The sequence below is a fragment of the Castor canadensis genome, chromosome X, assembly GCF_047511655.1.
Source record: "Castor canadensis chromosome X, mCasCan1.hap1v2, whole genome shotgun sequence".
Taxonomy (NCBI): domain Eukaryota; kingdom Metazoa; phylum Chordata; class Mammalia; order Rodentia; family Castoridae; genus Castor; species Castor canadensis.
Window position 1 is genome coordinate 98,679,756 of NC_133405.1, and position 15,046 is coordinate 98,694,801.

Sequence of the window (15,046 nt, forward strand, 5' to 3'; positions counted from 1 at the left end):
CGAGACCCTATCTCAATAATACCCAACACAGCCTCCTGTGCTTACCACAGGCTGTGTTTTTACACTGACTAAACAGATAAAGAGGAGGAAAAGTAAACCTACCCCATATACACTTCAGCCTAGGCCCTTTGCTTTGTCTGCATTGTGAATGGGAAGACATGGAATGGGAGAAAAGAAAGAAAATACCCAATACAAAACAGGACTGGTGGAGTGGCTCAGATGGTAGTGCGCCTGCCCAGCCCTGAGTTCAAACCCCAGTACCACAAAAAAAAAAAAAAAGAAATTGTTATTAATTCTAAAGGAATTATACTAGCAACTGCAACAAATCCAGAATCTCGGGGGTTTAACAAATGTTTATTTCTTGCTTATACAAAATCCAATCAGAATATTTCCCTTTATTCATGGACCCAGGCAACTTTTGTGACTCTGCTCTCCTCTATGTCCTGGGAGTTCTCACTATTCAGTTGCTAGATGGGGAAAAAGAAATAGGGAGAGATTGCATGAGAAGTTTTTATGGACCATTCCTAAAAGTGGGATATGTCACTTATGCCCAAACTCCACTGGTCAAAACTATTGCCTATCCACATATATATGCAAGGGAAGGGCTGTGGGCAGAGCACAGTGGCAGGGCACTTGCCTAGCATGTGTGAGCCCCTGGGCTCCAGCACCACAAAAAATTGTAAATATGTCAATTTTTGTATTGATTAAGTGTTGAGGTGATAATATTTGGGGATATTAGATAAAGTAAAATACATTAATATGTTATTAAATTAATTTCATTTGTTTTTCTCATTTTAAAAAATATTTAATTAGCATATGTTAGTTGTACAGGGGTTCCATTGTAACATTTACATATATGCTTACAATGTACTTTGGTTAGGTTTACCCCCTCCCTCATTCTCCTTCATCCTCTCCTATCTACTTAAGATGATTTGGACAGGCTTCAGTGTTCTATCATCTTCATATAAGTATATAAACTACATAGACCATATTTACCCTCCTTTACACTCTTCCCCTTTTTTCTCTTTTTAATGTGTCTACATAAAAATTTTAAATTATTCAAGTGATTCACATTTTTTTTTCTTTTTTTGCAGTGCTGCGGATAGAACCCAGGGCCTCATGCACTCTGGGTACACACTCCACCACTGAGCTACATCCTAACCCCAGGACAGGAGTTCTGTTACTGCATAAAGTCAAGCTAGTGTTTCCTGTCTGGGATGAGGAGAATGTTGTCTCCAGCAAGGGTTAGAGGCATTGTAAAGTCAGCGGCAAGGATGGGAAGGTACTTTTTCCTGTACAAATTAAGGTTAGGTGTTCCTTTCAAAGCTGGGGGAGTGGGTTTTTATAGATGGTCAGGCCACAGGCTCACAACATTTTCAGGCCATGTATTTCTGTACAGGATCAGAGCTACATTCTGGAGACGGATGGATCAGAAGACCAGGGGTTCTTATATAGGTTTCAGACAGGTGTTCATGGTAATTCAGATTATGGGTTTTTGTTTTGCTTTATTTTGTTTTTTTGTTATTGGTGGTACTGGGGTTTGACTCAGAGACTTATGCTTGCTAGGCAGGTGTTCTACCGCTTCAGCCACTCCACCAGCCTTTGTTTTTTAAGAGATGAGGTCTCACCATGTGTTGCCCAGGCTGGCTTCAAACTCTTAGCCCAAGAGTTCGCCTGCCTCAGTCTCCTGAGTAACTGGGACAAGGTCTAGGGATGTGGCTTAGTGTAGAGAGCTAACCTAACATGTACAAACCCTTGAGTTCCATTCCTAGCACCCAAGAAAAAAAAAAAGAAAGGAAATAAGGCCGGGCTGTTGTCCTAGCTACTTTGGGAGACTAAGATTGAAATTGAAAGGATCACGGTTTGAGGCCAGCTCAGGCAAATAGTTTGAGAGACCCCCATCTCCAAAATAACCAGAGCAAAATGGGCTGGAGGTGTGGCTCAAGCAGTAGAGCACCTGCTTTGCAAACGTGAAGACCTAATTTCAAACCCCAGCCCCACCAAAAAGAAAAGAAAAGGAGAAAAAGAAAGAAAAGAAAAAGTGAGTTCTATGACTTGGGGATGTAATTAAGTGGTAGAGTGCTTGCCTAGCACATGTGAGACCCTGAGTTCCATCCCCAGCATAGCAAACAAAAACAAAAACAATAGTCAAGTATCTGGGATTACAAAAGGTGTTTACCAACGTGCTCAGATTAGATTATGGTTTATTTAACAAGGAGAAAACAAGTTCCCCTACAGTGTGGATATTTTTATATTGGTTAATTCCTTGGATTTCTCTAAAGAGGCAAATGGAAGTTTCCTGTTGAGAATAAGGCAGGGGTTTCTGCAGCAGCTTAGGGCACAGGTTTCTGCTGGGAACCACAGAGAGGAATTCTGCGAGAAGTTAGAACCATGGTTCCATCAGAGATTCAGGTTCATGTGTTTCTTCTATTGGGTCATGGCAGTGGCTTCTGTACAGGGTGAGGGCAGGGCTTCCAGGATGAGGCCAGGGCAAGAGCTGTTACAGAGGATCCCATCTGGGCTTTCTGTTCAGGGCCAGTAGAGTGTTTCTAGATAGTAAAGGTGAAAGTTCCTGTAAAGGGTCAAATCAGAGAGTCCTGTAAATGAGTAGAACTAAAGGATTTTTGTTGAGGTTTGGGGAAAAGGTTATCTATAGGGCCTGGTCAGAGGTCCTGCTACAGTTGTGGACCAGGTTTCCCAAATGTCATGTAAATAGGGCAGGGGAGCCTTGTGCAGCAACATCACATGGCAGCCATGCAGTGGACAGGAGGTCCTCATGTGCCAGGTAAAGCCATAGGTTCCTATGTAGAATTGGTCAGGGCTCAAAGCTGAGGGTCAGCACAGGTGTCCCTGCCATGTGGTCAGGAAAGAGTTGTTTTTTCTTCCTTCCTTCCTTCCTTCCTTCCCCCCCTCCTTCCTTTCTTTCTTTTTTTTATGGTGTTAGAGTTTGAACTCAGGGCCTACACCTTGAGCCACTCCACCAGCCCTTTTCTGTAATGGTTTTTTTGAGATAGGGTCTTGCGAACTATTTGTCCTGGCTGGCTTTGAACCTCGATGCTCCTGACCTCTGCCTCCTGAGTAGCTAGGATTACAGGCATGAGTCACCAGCGCCCAGCTTCTTTCTTTCTTTCTTTCTTTTTTTTTTTTTTGAGGCAGGGTCTTAATCACTTAGCTCAGGCTGGCCTGGAACTTGCTATGGAGCCCAGGCTGGCCTTGAGCTCCTGAGTGCTGGGATTGCAGATGTGTACCGCCATGTCCAGCTTGAAAAGAATTTTCTATTTAAGTTCCAGACTGAGGCTCATTTTCCAAGTTGGAGTCTGGGTTCCTGCAGACACAACAGGATAGGATATGTGAGATGCAAGACTGTTGTGCCGGATGATGTTAGAGTCATTGCCAACAACGAAAGCAAGGGCTTCCACATGCAATCAGGGTTCTTGAGGGGGTTGGGAATGGGGATTTTTGTAGAGAGTGTGTCAGGTCTGTGGTGGTTCAGAAGTCAGTTTATTGTGAGAGGGATGTGTCTACTTCCCGGAGGGTAAGGCTGTAAGCCAGCACAAGGACAGAGGCATTCCTGCCTGAGGTCCAGACAGGACTCAGAGAGAGATGGAGGCTCATGTAGAGGTCAGGATGGGCATCCCTGTCAAGAGTGGTGCAGGGGTTTCCTTACAGTGTGTCATTAGGGATTCCTAACTGGGCTATGACAGAGATTCTGTACTGGGGGAGGATAGAGGTCCTCCTCTACAAGGTGGGCACTGGGGTTCCTGTCCAGGATCAGGATGGGTTCCTGCTGATAATTAGAGAAAAGGTTCTGGCTGGTTGAGTGACTCAAGTGGTATGAGCGCCTGCCTAGCAAGCATAAGGCCCTGAGTTCAAACCCCAGTGCTGCAAAAAAAAAAAAAAAAAAAGAAAAGAAAGAAAAGAAAGAGAAGAGAAAGGATTCCTAAGCTTAGAGCTCAGAGCTAGCCTCATATACCAGGTCAGGGCAGCTGTTCATATGTGGGATGGGCCCAGAGCAGGTAGGGCCAGGCACCTGTGCAGCACTGGTTCTGAGTGGAGTTGCTAGCCACATGAGGACAGGAGCTTCTGCATGGTGTGAGGGCTAGGCTTCTTCAGGGGCCAGGCAGACAGCTTTTACAGGGTCAGGGCCATTCTGGCCAGTTCCTGTAAGGAGTGTAAACTGTTGTGATTCTGCAGTGGGCTACTTGGTGGTATTGGTGTGGCAACTACCTGACAGTGTTGTTCTATGGAGGACAGCTGCTTACCCATAACATACTTAGGGTCTATGGGCCCCTCCTGCTCCTATCTCTGTGTCTCTGGGGTGAAACAGTATAAAAGCAGCTCCATCAAATGTGACACTTACTTGGGGGTGGTCACTCTGCCTAGATCTGTGTCCTTAAATTTGGTGTGGTCGGTAAAAGGCAGTCATCACTCCCTGAACCTCACTTCTTCATTAGTAAAATGAATATGAATATCCTTTCCTCAGGGTATTTTTTTCTTCAGGCATTATGAACTAAACCATCAAAGCCTCCCAGCCTGTAGCCTGACCCATGGCCAGCACTCCAGAAATGGTGCTGCTTTCTGAGGGGAAGAGAGACCAAGACACACTCTGGGCCAGACTGCCAACTCAGCCCCTTGCTAAACTGTGTGACCTTGGGAAGCCACTTTACCTGTTTACCTTAGGATGTCCTTCTGACTCAGTATACTCCTATAAAAGTGTTAATTAAGTTGAAGGGCACATTTCACTTTGTGGGAGCCATTCACCCAGGTGAGTAGGAGTGTTGGAGAGAGAATTGGCAGTGTGGAACTACTCATCAGGGGGTCTAAATATCATGTCCAGGGGCTGTTTCACCCTCCCAATCTCCCCCTCATTCTCCTCCATTTCCCACAGGACTGCAGGCCGAGCTGGGCTGAAAGATAAGAGATGACTGACAGGAAGGCCCAGGGACCACCCCACACTCCAGCTCTGTCTGGCCTTCTGACCTTGGCAGCTACTAATCCAGCCCACCCTTCCTGCTTTTCTTTCCTGAATGAAAACTACATCTTTTGTTCCTTGGAAGAGGCTCCCCAACTTACACTATGGGGAACTATGCATGTTGATCCCTCCACAAACAAATGTACACAGAGCTGCTCACATTGTCAGCCCCCAGAGACAATGACATGGCACATGCCACATGGTAAGCACACAAACACACACATGCACAGAGCCTGGCAGAGATATTGTCATTGCCAGACACACAAAGACATTCTGATACACACCCTCACGGTCATACTGTTATGCCTCCACACCAGCATATGCAGCTCTTGCTCAACGTTCCAAAGATATTTATCAATCAGATTCTGTGTCCAGTGCATGTGCTGTCACCCGGTCTCAAAGATAACCAAGAGTCATGCACAACCGCAGGACTACAACCTCACATACTTCCTTATCACCCACTATTATATATACACTTCCACATGCTGTTATTCCATCACCTGGCCGCACGCATGCCATCTCATAGCACCTTACCCCCATTTAGCAGGTCACATGCCATCTCACCATGATACGGAATGCCCTAGATGCTCTCCACAAAGCTTCATGGAGAGTGTTATGCTTGCACGTCATAACTTTCAGTCACGAAATGTCATATATGCCATCTCACCCAGCCTTATACACTCAACATTGCAGCTGGATGCTGCCTTCAAAAAGTCATCGACACTGATACATATTCCACCTGACACCACCATTTATTAAGCCAAACACAGACTCACACCTCCAATTTCAGGTCTTTGGTGGTTTTATTTTACAAAAGCTTTGAAGGTACAGGTGGGGTTGTCTGCAGCCCAGGGGTTGGGTTATAAAGACTGCTGGCTAGAAGAGGAGGGGGGAGCTGGGCATGGTGGTACATATCTATAATCCCAGGCCAAAATCCCAGGATTTGGGAACTGTGGCAGGAGGACCTAGAGTTTGAGGCCAGCCTGGGCTACCCAGTGAGACCCTGTCTCAAAAAAGAGAAGGATACCACCCCTTACCTGAGGCCATGCCATGTGCCCTCAAGAGCTGAGTGGAGCCACCACAGTGGTGCTGGTGGTGGGAGGCACAGGGCCTGTGGGGAAGGAGCCTGTGGGTGATCCCAGCAGGGGGCCAGGGAAAGGCATGAGATGGCTAACAGGCCCTGACAGCACCACGGGGCCCAGGCCTTGGTAGAGATGGGTAGTACCCGGGTTACCCAGTGTTAAGCCTGAAGCCACCTCCCCACAATTTCCACTACTGGTGCCGCCAGCTACCACCATGAAGCCACCAGCTGGTCCTTCTGCTGCTCCTGCTCCTCCCAGACTTGACCCCCTCTTCTTTTTCCCTTTTCCAGATGCCTTGCGGTTCCGAGTCTGGATACCATCCTTCCGCATGGTCAGAGGTCGGTTCACCTGCCAAAAGAAAGGCCACAGGTGTTACCCAACCCTTTGTGTCTCTGTATCTGGGCCAAGGACACCCTCCCCACCCCACTTCTTTAAGAATAGGGAGTTGGGCCAAGCACCGGTGGCTCACGCCTGTAATCCTAGTTACTCAGGAGGCAGACATCAGGAGGATTGTGGTTCGAAGCCAACAAGTAGTTCAAGAGACCCTATCTCGAAAATACCTAACACAAAAAGGGTTGGTGGAGTGGCTCAAGGTGTGGGCCCTGAGTTCAAGCCCCGGTACAGCAAAAAAAAAAAAAAAAGAAGAAAGAATAGGGAATTGGTCTGGGGCATGGTGGTTTATGGGTGTAATCCCAGCTATGCAGGAAGCTTATGGTGGCAGAGACTGGCCTCGGGCAAAATAAGAGACCCTATCCAAAATACATCTAAAGAGAAAAAAGGGCTGGGTGCCAGTGGTTTATGCTTATAATTCTAGCTACTTGGGAGATAGGAATCTGGAGGATTGCAATTCGAAGCCAGGCTGGACAAATAGTTCATGAGACCTTATCTCAAAAAATACCCAATACAAACTGGGCACCAGTGGCTCACACCTATAATCCTAACTACTCAGGAGAGCCTATCTTTAAAAACCCGATACAAAAAAGGGCTTGGTGGAGTGGCTCAAGGTGTAGGCCCTGAGTTCAAACCCCAGTACTGGAAAAAAAAATAACCAACACAGTGCTCACTTTAGCAGCACATATACTAAAATTGGAATGATACAGAGAGGATTAGCATGGCCCCTGAGCAAGGATGACACATAAATTAGTGAAGCATCAGGCTAGAGGAGTGGCTCAAGTGAAGAGCACCTGCCTAGCAAGTGTAAGGCCCTGAGTTAAAGCCCTAGTACCATGAAAGAAAATTCATGAAGCATTTCGCATTTTTTAATAGTGGCAAATAAAACATCCTATTTGTGAAAAAAATACCCAACACAAAAGTCAGGGCTGTCAGAGTGGCTCAAGTGGTAGATTGCCTGCCTAGCAAGTGTGAGGCCCTGAGTTCAGACCCCATACTGCCTCCCCCAAAAGGAATTGGTTCAAAGACTAGTGGAGCATGGCCCAGGGCTGGCACAGATGGCACAGGTAACTTCTTAAGGAATCTGAGGTTGGGAGAGCCCCCAAGGCTCCTGCTACCTGAGACCTAACATGGAAGGAAGCTGATAACTGCAGGTGGGAACAGGAAAGAGACAGGAATGGGAGGAGGAAGTGGAAAGGAGGGATAAGAGGAAGGGGAGCAGAGTGAAGTAAGAGGGAATAGAGAAGGAAGAAGAAAGGAAGAAGGTTAAGAGAAGGGAAGAGGAAGGAGAAAGGGAAATGAAGGGGAAGGAAGAAAAGGTGAGAGGAAGGAGAGGAAGAAGGAAGAGAGAAAAAAGAAGGTTCAGAATAGAACAGGACTGATGAGGAGGGGAAACTTTGTGCAAGGACACCATGGTGTGAGGACAGGAAAGCAGAGGGAAGAGAGGCTCTGAGGGACAGGGCATCACCTGGTGTAGCTTGTAGTAGAGGCCACAGGCGTTGCATACAGGGTCTCCGCTGGCATTTCTCCGCCACAGTGTTGTGGTGGTTGTCTGGCAGTTAGTGCACTGAGTACCTGCCCGTTTGCTAACAATCTGGGGGACAAAGGAATGTGAGATCAGTACCCTTGGGGAAGTGGAAGTGGCATGTGGGCTCACAAAACCTGAAGGACCCAAGGGGTGAAGTTCAGGTTGAAGGGGAGATTTTCTATCTGGGATAGGGTGGGCTTTTTTTGTTGTTTAGTTTTTTGGGTTTTTTTTTTTTTTTTGTATCCTATGGGAGACTCCACTGGACTGTAGCCACATATCAGAATCACTAGCAGAGTTAAAACACATTCTGGGACTGGGGGTGTGGCTCAGTGGTAGAACACTTGCCTAGGATGACACCTCTCTGCACCTCAAAGCAAAATCTTGATGCCTAGACAGTGCTGCAGTTGACTTCAGAGGGAAGGACCCAGGGTGATTGCAATGTAAAGCCAGGGATGAAAACTCTGCTGTATGGGCTCGGGGTGTGGTTCAAGTGGCAGAGCAGATGCCTAGCAAGCGCAAGGCTCAGAGCTCAGATCCCAGTACTGCAAAAACAAACAAACAAAAAACCCCAACTCTGCTGTATAGGATGAGGGCTAACATTTCTGCGCAGTATGAGGAAAGATTTGTTTGAAGTCTCTGAGGGTAGGTAGAGGGTGGGAGTTCCAGTATAGAGCCGGAGACTGATGGGGAGGACAGGATTTCCATATGGTATTAGCACAGGGGCTCCTCTGTAGGGTGAGAGGCAATAGTAGGACAGGGGTTACTGTATGATGGGAAAATGTGGGCTCTTGTCCCTGGCAGGAACAGGGCACCTGTGTATGTGAGGCAGACCTGTGGTCTTACCAGGCGCTTCTTTGGCCGGATGAGGGGCCTGTTCTGCCCATTCATCTTGTGATAGAGACCACAGGCATTGCACAGGTAGTGGCCTGTCCTGTCCCTCCGCCACAGTGGAGTGGCTGTTGCTCCACAGTTCACACACTCCCTGGCCTCTGGTGGGGTGAACAGAGAAGAGGGAGCCAGGCTTAGCTTAACTTTGCCTTGGGCCACCACCCCCTACTCAACCTCCCTGTCCCTTTTTGAGACCCTCACCACAGGGGGGCAGGGACAGGCTTCCATGAAACTTGGGGGAGGAATAGCCTGCTGAATTGAAGGGGCTCCCAGTGGGAGAAAAGAAGGGACTGGAAAAGTCAGGGCTTCCATAAGCACTGCTGGAGACAGGGAGTGATGAAGGCAGGGCAGTTCCCAGGGTGAGGAGGTCTGGACTCAGCCGCTCTGTCTTCAGGGTCTCCAGAAAGGTGGTGCTGCTCTTCCCATCTGGATCTTCCAGGCCCTGGGGAGGGGGGTCCTCACGGCTTGGGCACACAGTCGAGGCAGGGTAGAGCCCTGTCTTTCCATAAGCCCAGCCAGCATAGGGTGAGCCCCCTGGGATCCCCTCCATACAGTTGAGCAATGGGTACACCTGAAAGACTGTTGAAGGTAGTAGAAGGAAGGAGGAAAGAAGGAGAGAGATCAATTTAAGGTCATCTCATTTTCAGGGTGCAATAGTGTCTACCAGCCCCAATATGGTGGTCAGCTTTCAAGCCTTTCCACAGGTTACCAGAACAGCTGCTGGCATTGGGTAACTTCCTGGATTATGAGCACCACTGGTCACTATGGCAACCATAGTACCCTCTAACCATTTCCACTGAGCTTTGAGGATGACTATCATTGGGACTTGGAGCCTATGGATCAATTGATAAAGAGCTACCACATACCACATACTTCCAAATGTGCTTCTCCAGGAGCATTGGCATTCCCAGGTCTGAACTTAACTAGGGAAAGGGATCATAAAATCCATATGCAAAGCTTTCAGCCATTTCCAAGGATTCTGACCTAGCTAAGGATCCCCATGGCAATCCCACCACATCTAACCAATGCCAAGGCAGCCACCCCAGTGGAGTTACCTGGGGAATGTCTGTAGGCTTCAGTGTCCCTGTAGTAGGCCAGTGCAGTGGCTGCAGCAGTGGCTGTGCTTGGGGCAGTAGAGGAGGCTGCTGCATCCAAGCCCTCAGGCCCAGAGGGGAAGAAACTCCCGGATTCTGGTGTTGAGGATACCAGAGTAGGATCCACAAACTGGGGTAGGGATTCTGAGGTCCCCAGGGCCCCCAAGCCAGGAAATTCCATGGGGCCACTGGGGTTTAACCTGTGAGGACAGGAAGGGTTCTCAGACACCAAAATCCTCCTTCCCACCCCTCGATTCCCCTCCTGCTTACTCTTCTTCCCTCCTTTCCCCCTCCTCCCAACCTATCTTCTCAGTCTCCATACTCCTCTCCACCTCTTACATGTCCTCCTTCTCTTCCACTCCTCCTTTCCCACACTGTCATTGCTCCTGTCTTCTACTCTATCCTGTCACTTCTTATCCTCCCTCCTTTCATCTTCTTTCCCATTTTCCTCTTCTTGCCCCATTTGTCTTTCCTCATCTCCATCCACTTTCATCTGCTCTGTCATCTTTCTTCCTCTCTTCTTCCTCCTCCCATTCCCCATTCTTCCCCCTCTTCCCCTCCTCTCTTCTCTCTTTCTCCCATCTCTCCTATCTCTTCTTCCCCCTCAAGTCCTCTTTTTTTTTTTTTTGTGGTACTGAGGTTTGAACTCAGGGCCTACAGCCACACCACCAGCCCTTTTTTGTTGGGAATTTTTGAGATAGGGTCTTGAGAACTATTTGCCCAGGCTGGCTTTGAACTGCAATCCTCCTGATCAGTGCCTCCTGAGTAGCTAGGATTACAGGCGGAAGCCACCGGTACTGTGCCTCTTCTTCCTTCTTTCCACTCTGACCTCATTCTCCTCTTCATCTTCCTTTCTCTGCTACATCCTTTCCCTCCGTGCCTTTCTTCTTTTCCTCTCCCTTTCCCCTTTCCTTGTTCCTTTCTCTTCTCTCCCTTCTTGCCCCCTCCTTTTTTCATGTTTCATCTCTCTCTTTTGTATCTCTGCCTCTACTCCTTTCTTCCTCCTTTTATGCATCCTTCTTGCTTCTTCCCTGTTCCCCTTCTTTTTCTTTATCTTTCTTTCCCTCTTCCTCCTTGAACTTTTTCTACCTCCTTTTCTCCCATTCCTCATTTCTTCCTCCCCACTTCCTCTTCTTATTCTCTCTCTGTCCCCCATCCTTCCTCCACCTTCCTCTAGAAGAATGGGATGGGGTATACAGCCAGGGTCCCTTGTAGCCTTTGTCACTCCCCCCAGGGCCTTGGGGTTCACCCTCCTAGGCTCCCCAACTTCATCCCTATCTTTTGCATCTTGCCCTCTGACTTTCTCAGAAACCCCATGGTTTCCGGGCTTCACTCCCCTTCCCCCACCTCCGTTGGGTCTGCAGGCAAAGGGCCTCCTTAGTTCCTCCCTGTTCCATGGGGGGGTCAGTACCCCGCACTGCTTATCTCTGCCATCCCCGCCCAACTTTTGAAATCACCCCAAGGCTACTGGCTTCCTCTGAGGAGGGTGACAGGTGGGAGGTCTCTCTCTCCTACTCTCTCCCCTAGTGAGGCACACCACAGTTCTGCTTTCACTCATCTTCAAGTCCCACTATTCCCAGGCCTCAGTTTCCCCATCTGCACTGCTGGAATTGGTTACTGTCTGAGCTAAAACTTGAAAGATGGCTGTTGTCTTTGTCTTCCTTATTTGTTCTGCCTCCCTGGGTCTCTTTTCACCTGTTTCCTTTCAAGTCTGCCTCCATGTTTCTGCCCATCTTCCTTTGCTTCAATGATATACCTTGTCTTCTGTGAATTTATGGACATATGTTTTGTTTGTCTTTCCTTGCTTCTCTCTCTCTCTGATCATCTCTCCCAATCTTTATTTCTGTCTCTATCTCCGTGTCTCTCTCAGCTCTCCTGTATATGTTACTCTTGCTTTCTCCCTCTCTACTCATGCCTCTGAAGTTTCTGTATCTCGGATTCTATTTCTCTTTTTGACTCCCACTGCCTCTTCCTCCTATTTCTGTCTTTGAGCCCTTGGACCTCTCTTACTCTTCCCATAACCTAGAGCACATCTCACTGTACACAGCCCACAACAAGGAGTCAAGAAACCTGCCTCTGGCCTGCCTTCTTGGTTCCCTGCCAGTAGGGTGGGGTGACAGAGATGGAGTAGAAAGCTACTTCAGACCACCCCCCTACCCTGTCTGCATGATCTATTGTATAGCTAGGCCAAGGGGTAGGCCCTGGGTGGGGAACTGTGCTGGGAAAGAGACAAGCCTGTGAATATACCCACCACTGTGGCTACCTTGGTCCCAGGGTTCCCATGTCTCTCCCTGGACAAAGTGTCTGCTTCCCCATCTTGGCTCCCATCTCACCCTCCATCTCTTTCTTCTGTCTCTAAGTCTTTGTCTCTGTCTCCATAATCTGTCTCTCTCTGTCTCTGTCTCTGCATTTCTGTCTTACTCTTCTGCTCCTGGGTCTCATTCTTCTTCCTTCTGTCACTCTGTCTGTTTTGTTCTTTCTTTGAGCCTCTGTCTCTCTATTTCTTCTCTTTTTTTACAGGAGAACGCGTGAACGCAGTCCCCCACTACCACAAAATATGCGGTCGAGTTTCCCACATTTGGGGAAATCACAGGGGTCAGCACATCCAGAGTGCAATGGATAAGCCTCACCCTGGGAAAACTACCTTCGTGATCATGGTATCTCCCCTGCCAGGTAAGCATTCTCTGTTTCTTCTTTATCTTTGTTCATGTCGCTTTTGTTTCTTGCTCCTTTTCTCTCTCTTTTTCACCATCTCTTTTTGTTTTTCCCTCCCTTCTCTCTCTGCTTCTCTCTCTCTCTTTCTCTCTCTCCCCCCCCACCCCCCCCCCCGGTCTCTTGGAGGGACTGGGGTTTGAACTCAGGGTTTGGTGCTTGCAAACCAGGGACTCTACAGCTTGAACCACACCTCTAGTCCATTTTTCTCTAGGTATTTTGGAAATGGGGTCTTGCGAACTATTTGCCTGGGCTGGCCTTGAATCATGATCCTCCTGATCTCACTCTTTCAAGTAGCTAGGATTACAGGCATGAGCCACCAGCACCCAGCTTCATTGTACATCTCCTGTTGTCTTTGTCACCACATCTTCCTCATGCCTTCATCCTCACCCCCCATAGTCTTTCTCCAGCTCCACAGTCCCCGCTGCACCTTGTACCTTGGTGGGTCCAAGGCTGCCCACTCCTCTTGGGGCAGGCTCCCCCACCCCAGTTATCACTCTCCGGACAGAGATAAAGTTTATCTTGAGGTTGGGGGATATGAAAGCTCCTTATCAGCTGCCCAACTAGAGAAAGCGCTGCCCCAACCAGAAGCACAGGCAGCAGCAGCACCTTCCACTCCATCGGCCCAGCCCCTCACCCCAGGTAACTCATGTTCTTACCCCAGCCCTCCACAGAGGGTCTCACAGGTCCAGAGGGGGCATAGACAGTTCTGGGAGCGCAGGCTTGGGGGTTAGTCATGGAGTTTGAGGGTCAGATGTGGTGTTGAGGAGTCAGAGAGATGTTTAGGGTATAGCTGTGGAGTTTGAGGGAAGCAAATGGGTTTGAGGAGCAGAGCCAAGCTTGGAAACTTGAGACACATTTTGGTTTCAGAAATAGGTTAGGAAAGCTGACATGATTTTGGGGAATCATGTGAAGTTTGAGAGTCAGTGACAAAGCTGAAAAGTTAGAGATGTAGTTTGGGGTGAGAGGTGGATTCTGGGGCTCATAGAAAACAGGAGGAACCCAAGGGTTTTGCTGGCCGGTGATGGAATTTAGAAAGCAGAGATCACCTTGGGCAGGCAGAGTTGTGGCTAATGGTTAGAGACAGATTGCAGGAGCACAGAAGGAGTTGAAGGAGCCAAAATAAAATGGGGCAGAGAATGGTCAGAGGGGTTGGGGTGAGGGGTGTGTGTATGTGTGACATGTTTTAGGGCTGGGTGGGATAGGGTTTAGGGAAGACAGACGTGAGGGTTCATTTGAGGGGCTAGACTTAGTGTTTGAAGTAACCAACACATTTTGGCCAACGGACAGGAGGTTGGGAGAGAGAAATGGTTTGGGGAGAGCAGAGTGAAGACAGGGCAAATATGGGGTTGGAGAGTCAGAGATGGGGTAAGAGGATAAAGCTAGGGTTTGGCAGGTCAAAGACAGGCTTGGAGGATCAGAGAGAACTTGAGGCAGAGACAAGGGGATTATGGAGCAGGTAAGGGGTTCAGGAACAATAGCCTTGCGGGAGCTAAAGCGAAGGTTTTCTGGAGAACACAGGGAGACAGACATGTTTGGGTAAGTGGAAACCAGACTTAAGGCAGGGATAGGAGTTTGGGGTATGAAGGCATGTCTTGGGGGTGATAGAGTTGGTGTCTATGGAAGGCAAACCTGGGGGTATGAGGAGGAAAGTTAAACGGCCAGGGGCATATAGCTAACTTAGAAGGAGTGAGTGGAAGTCCACAGAGAGAGGTGGAGTTTAGGGGAGAGACATAGGGTTGAAAAGATAGAAGTGGGTCTGAGGAACAGTGGAGGGATTCAGGGGTGGCCAGCACTTTAGGGGCAAGCAATGGGTAGAGGAGCCTAGAGCAGGCTGGGAGAAGCAGCCTGCGGTGGGGGGGGGTCTCCTTGCTGGGGCTCTTTGGGGGCTGAGACTGACCTGGGCTGGTTGGTGCGGAGGGTTCAGTTACCTTGGGGATGTGGCGAGCTCAGTGTGATCCCAAGGGGTGTCCTGGCTGGCCTTGGCCTTTGAGACTCCCTTCCTCCCTCCCTCCTACCGGCCCTCCCTCCCTCCCTTCTCCCTCCTCCCTCCTCCACAGGGAGTGGCTGATGCCCCAGTGGGTGGGGCAGCGCAGGGGAGGGGGCATGCCCCCTGCTTATGGGGGACCTCTTGGACACTGGGGGCCCTAGGTCCTCCCTGTCCACCCCATGGATTGTTAGACTCAGCCTGCCTTGGGTTTCCATGGAATTCAGTATCCAGCTAAGTGACATAGCCGAAATCAAGATAAATGAAAACAGCACATACCCGTTCATGACTCCCCTGAGCTTTTCAGTGAGGAAAGCCTCTACTATGTGCCAGGCTAGGTGTGGGTTGGACCCTTATGTATGTGAGCTCTCTTGGCCATAGCGAGAGGAGGGA

General features: G+C 48.9%; 1 protein-coding gene and 3 non-coding genes across 5 annotated transcripts; 2 read left to right on the plus strand and 2 right to left on the minus strand.

Moving 5' to 3' along the window:
* The first annotated feature begins 29 nt into the window (after positions 1-29).
* On the plus strand, positions 30-162 carry LOC141420147 (small nucleolar RNA SNORA51). The gene has a single exon (XR_012444833.1). It is a non-coding gene; the product is annotated as a small nucleolar RNA SNORA51 (small nucleolar RNA).
* A 5,566-nt stretch (positions 163-5,728) lies between these two features.
* Gata1 (GATA binding protein 1) lies at positions 5,729-14,698 on the minus strand. 2 transcript variants are annotated; one of them, XM_074063134.1, is made up of 6 exons: positions 14,598-14,698; positions 9,916-10,154; positions 9,062-9,439; positions 8,816-8,961; positions 7,913-8,038; positions 5,729-6,402 (listed from the first exon to the last, which is right to left on the minus strand). In XM_074063134.1, the coding sequence occupies exons 2-6, from the start codon at positions 10,133-10,135 to the stop codon at positions 6,031-6,033; spliced, it is 1,242 nt and encodes a 413-aa protein (XP_073919235.1). In that variant the 5' UTR covers positions 10,136-10,154; positions 14,598-14,698; the 3' UTR covers positions 5,729-6,030. The 2 variants fall into 2 exon arrangements, with proteins under 2 accessions (XP_073919235.1, XP_073919234.1); XM_074063133.1 differs by having other exon boundaries at positions 14,567-14,672.
* On the plus strand, positions 7,111-7,215 carry LOC141420044 (U6 spliceosomal RNA). Its single transcript, XR_012444753.1, has one exon. It is a non-coding gene; the product is annotated as a U6 spliceosomal RNA (small nuclear RNA).
* LOC141419954 (U1 spliceosomal RNA) lies at positions 12,472-12,635 on the minus strand. Its single transcript, XR_012444679.1, has one exon. It is a non-coding gene; the product is annotated as a U1 spliceosomal RNA (small nuclear RNA).
* Positions 14,699-15,046: the final 348 nt, after the last annotated feature.

Coding starts and splice junctions, on each gene's coding strand:
- Gata1 (XM_074063134.1), bottom strand. CDS start 10,135: ATGGAATTTCCTGGCTTGGGGGCCCTGGGGACCTCAGAATCCCTACCC. Junction 8,039..8,815: donor TCCGGCCAAAGAAGCGCCTG/GTAAGACCACAG, acceptor TTTGTCCCCCAG/ATTGTTAGCAAACGGGCAGG. Junction 6,403..7,912: donor TCTACTACAAGCTACACCAG/GTGATGCCCTGT, acceptor TTCTTTTGGCAG/GTGAACCGACCTCTGACCAT.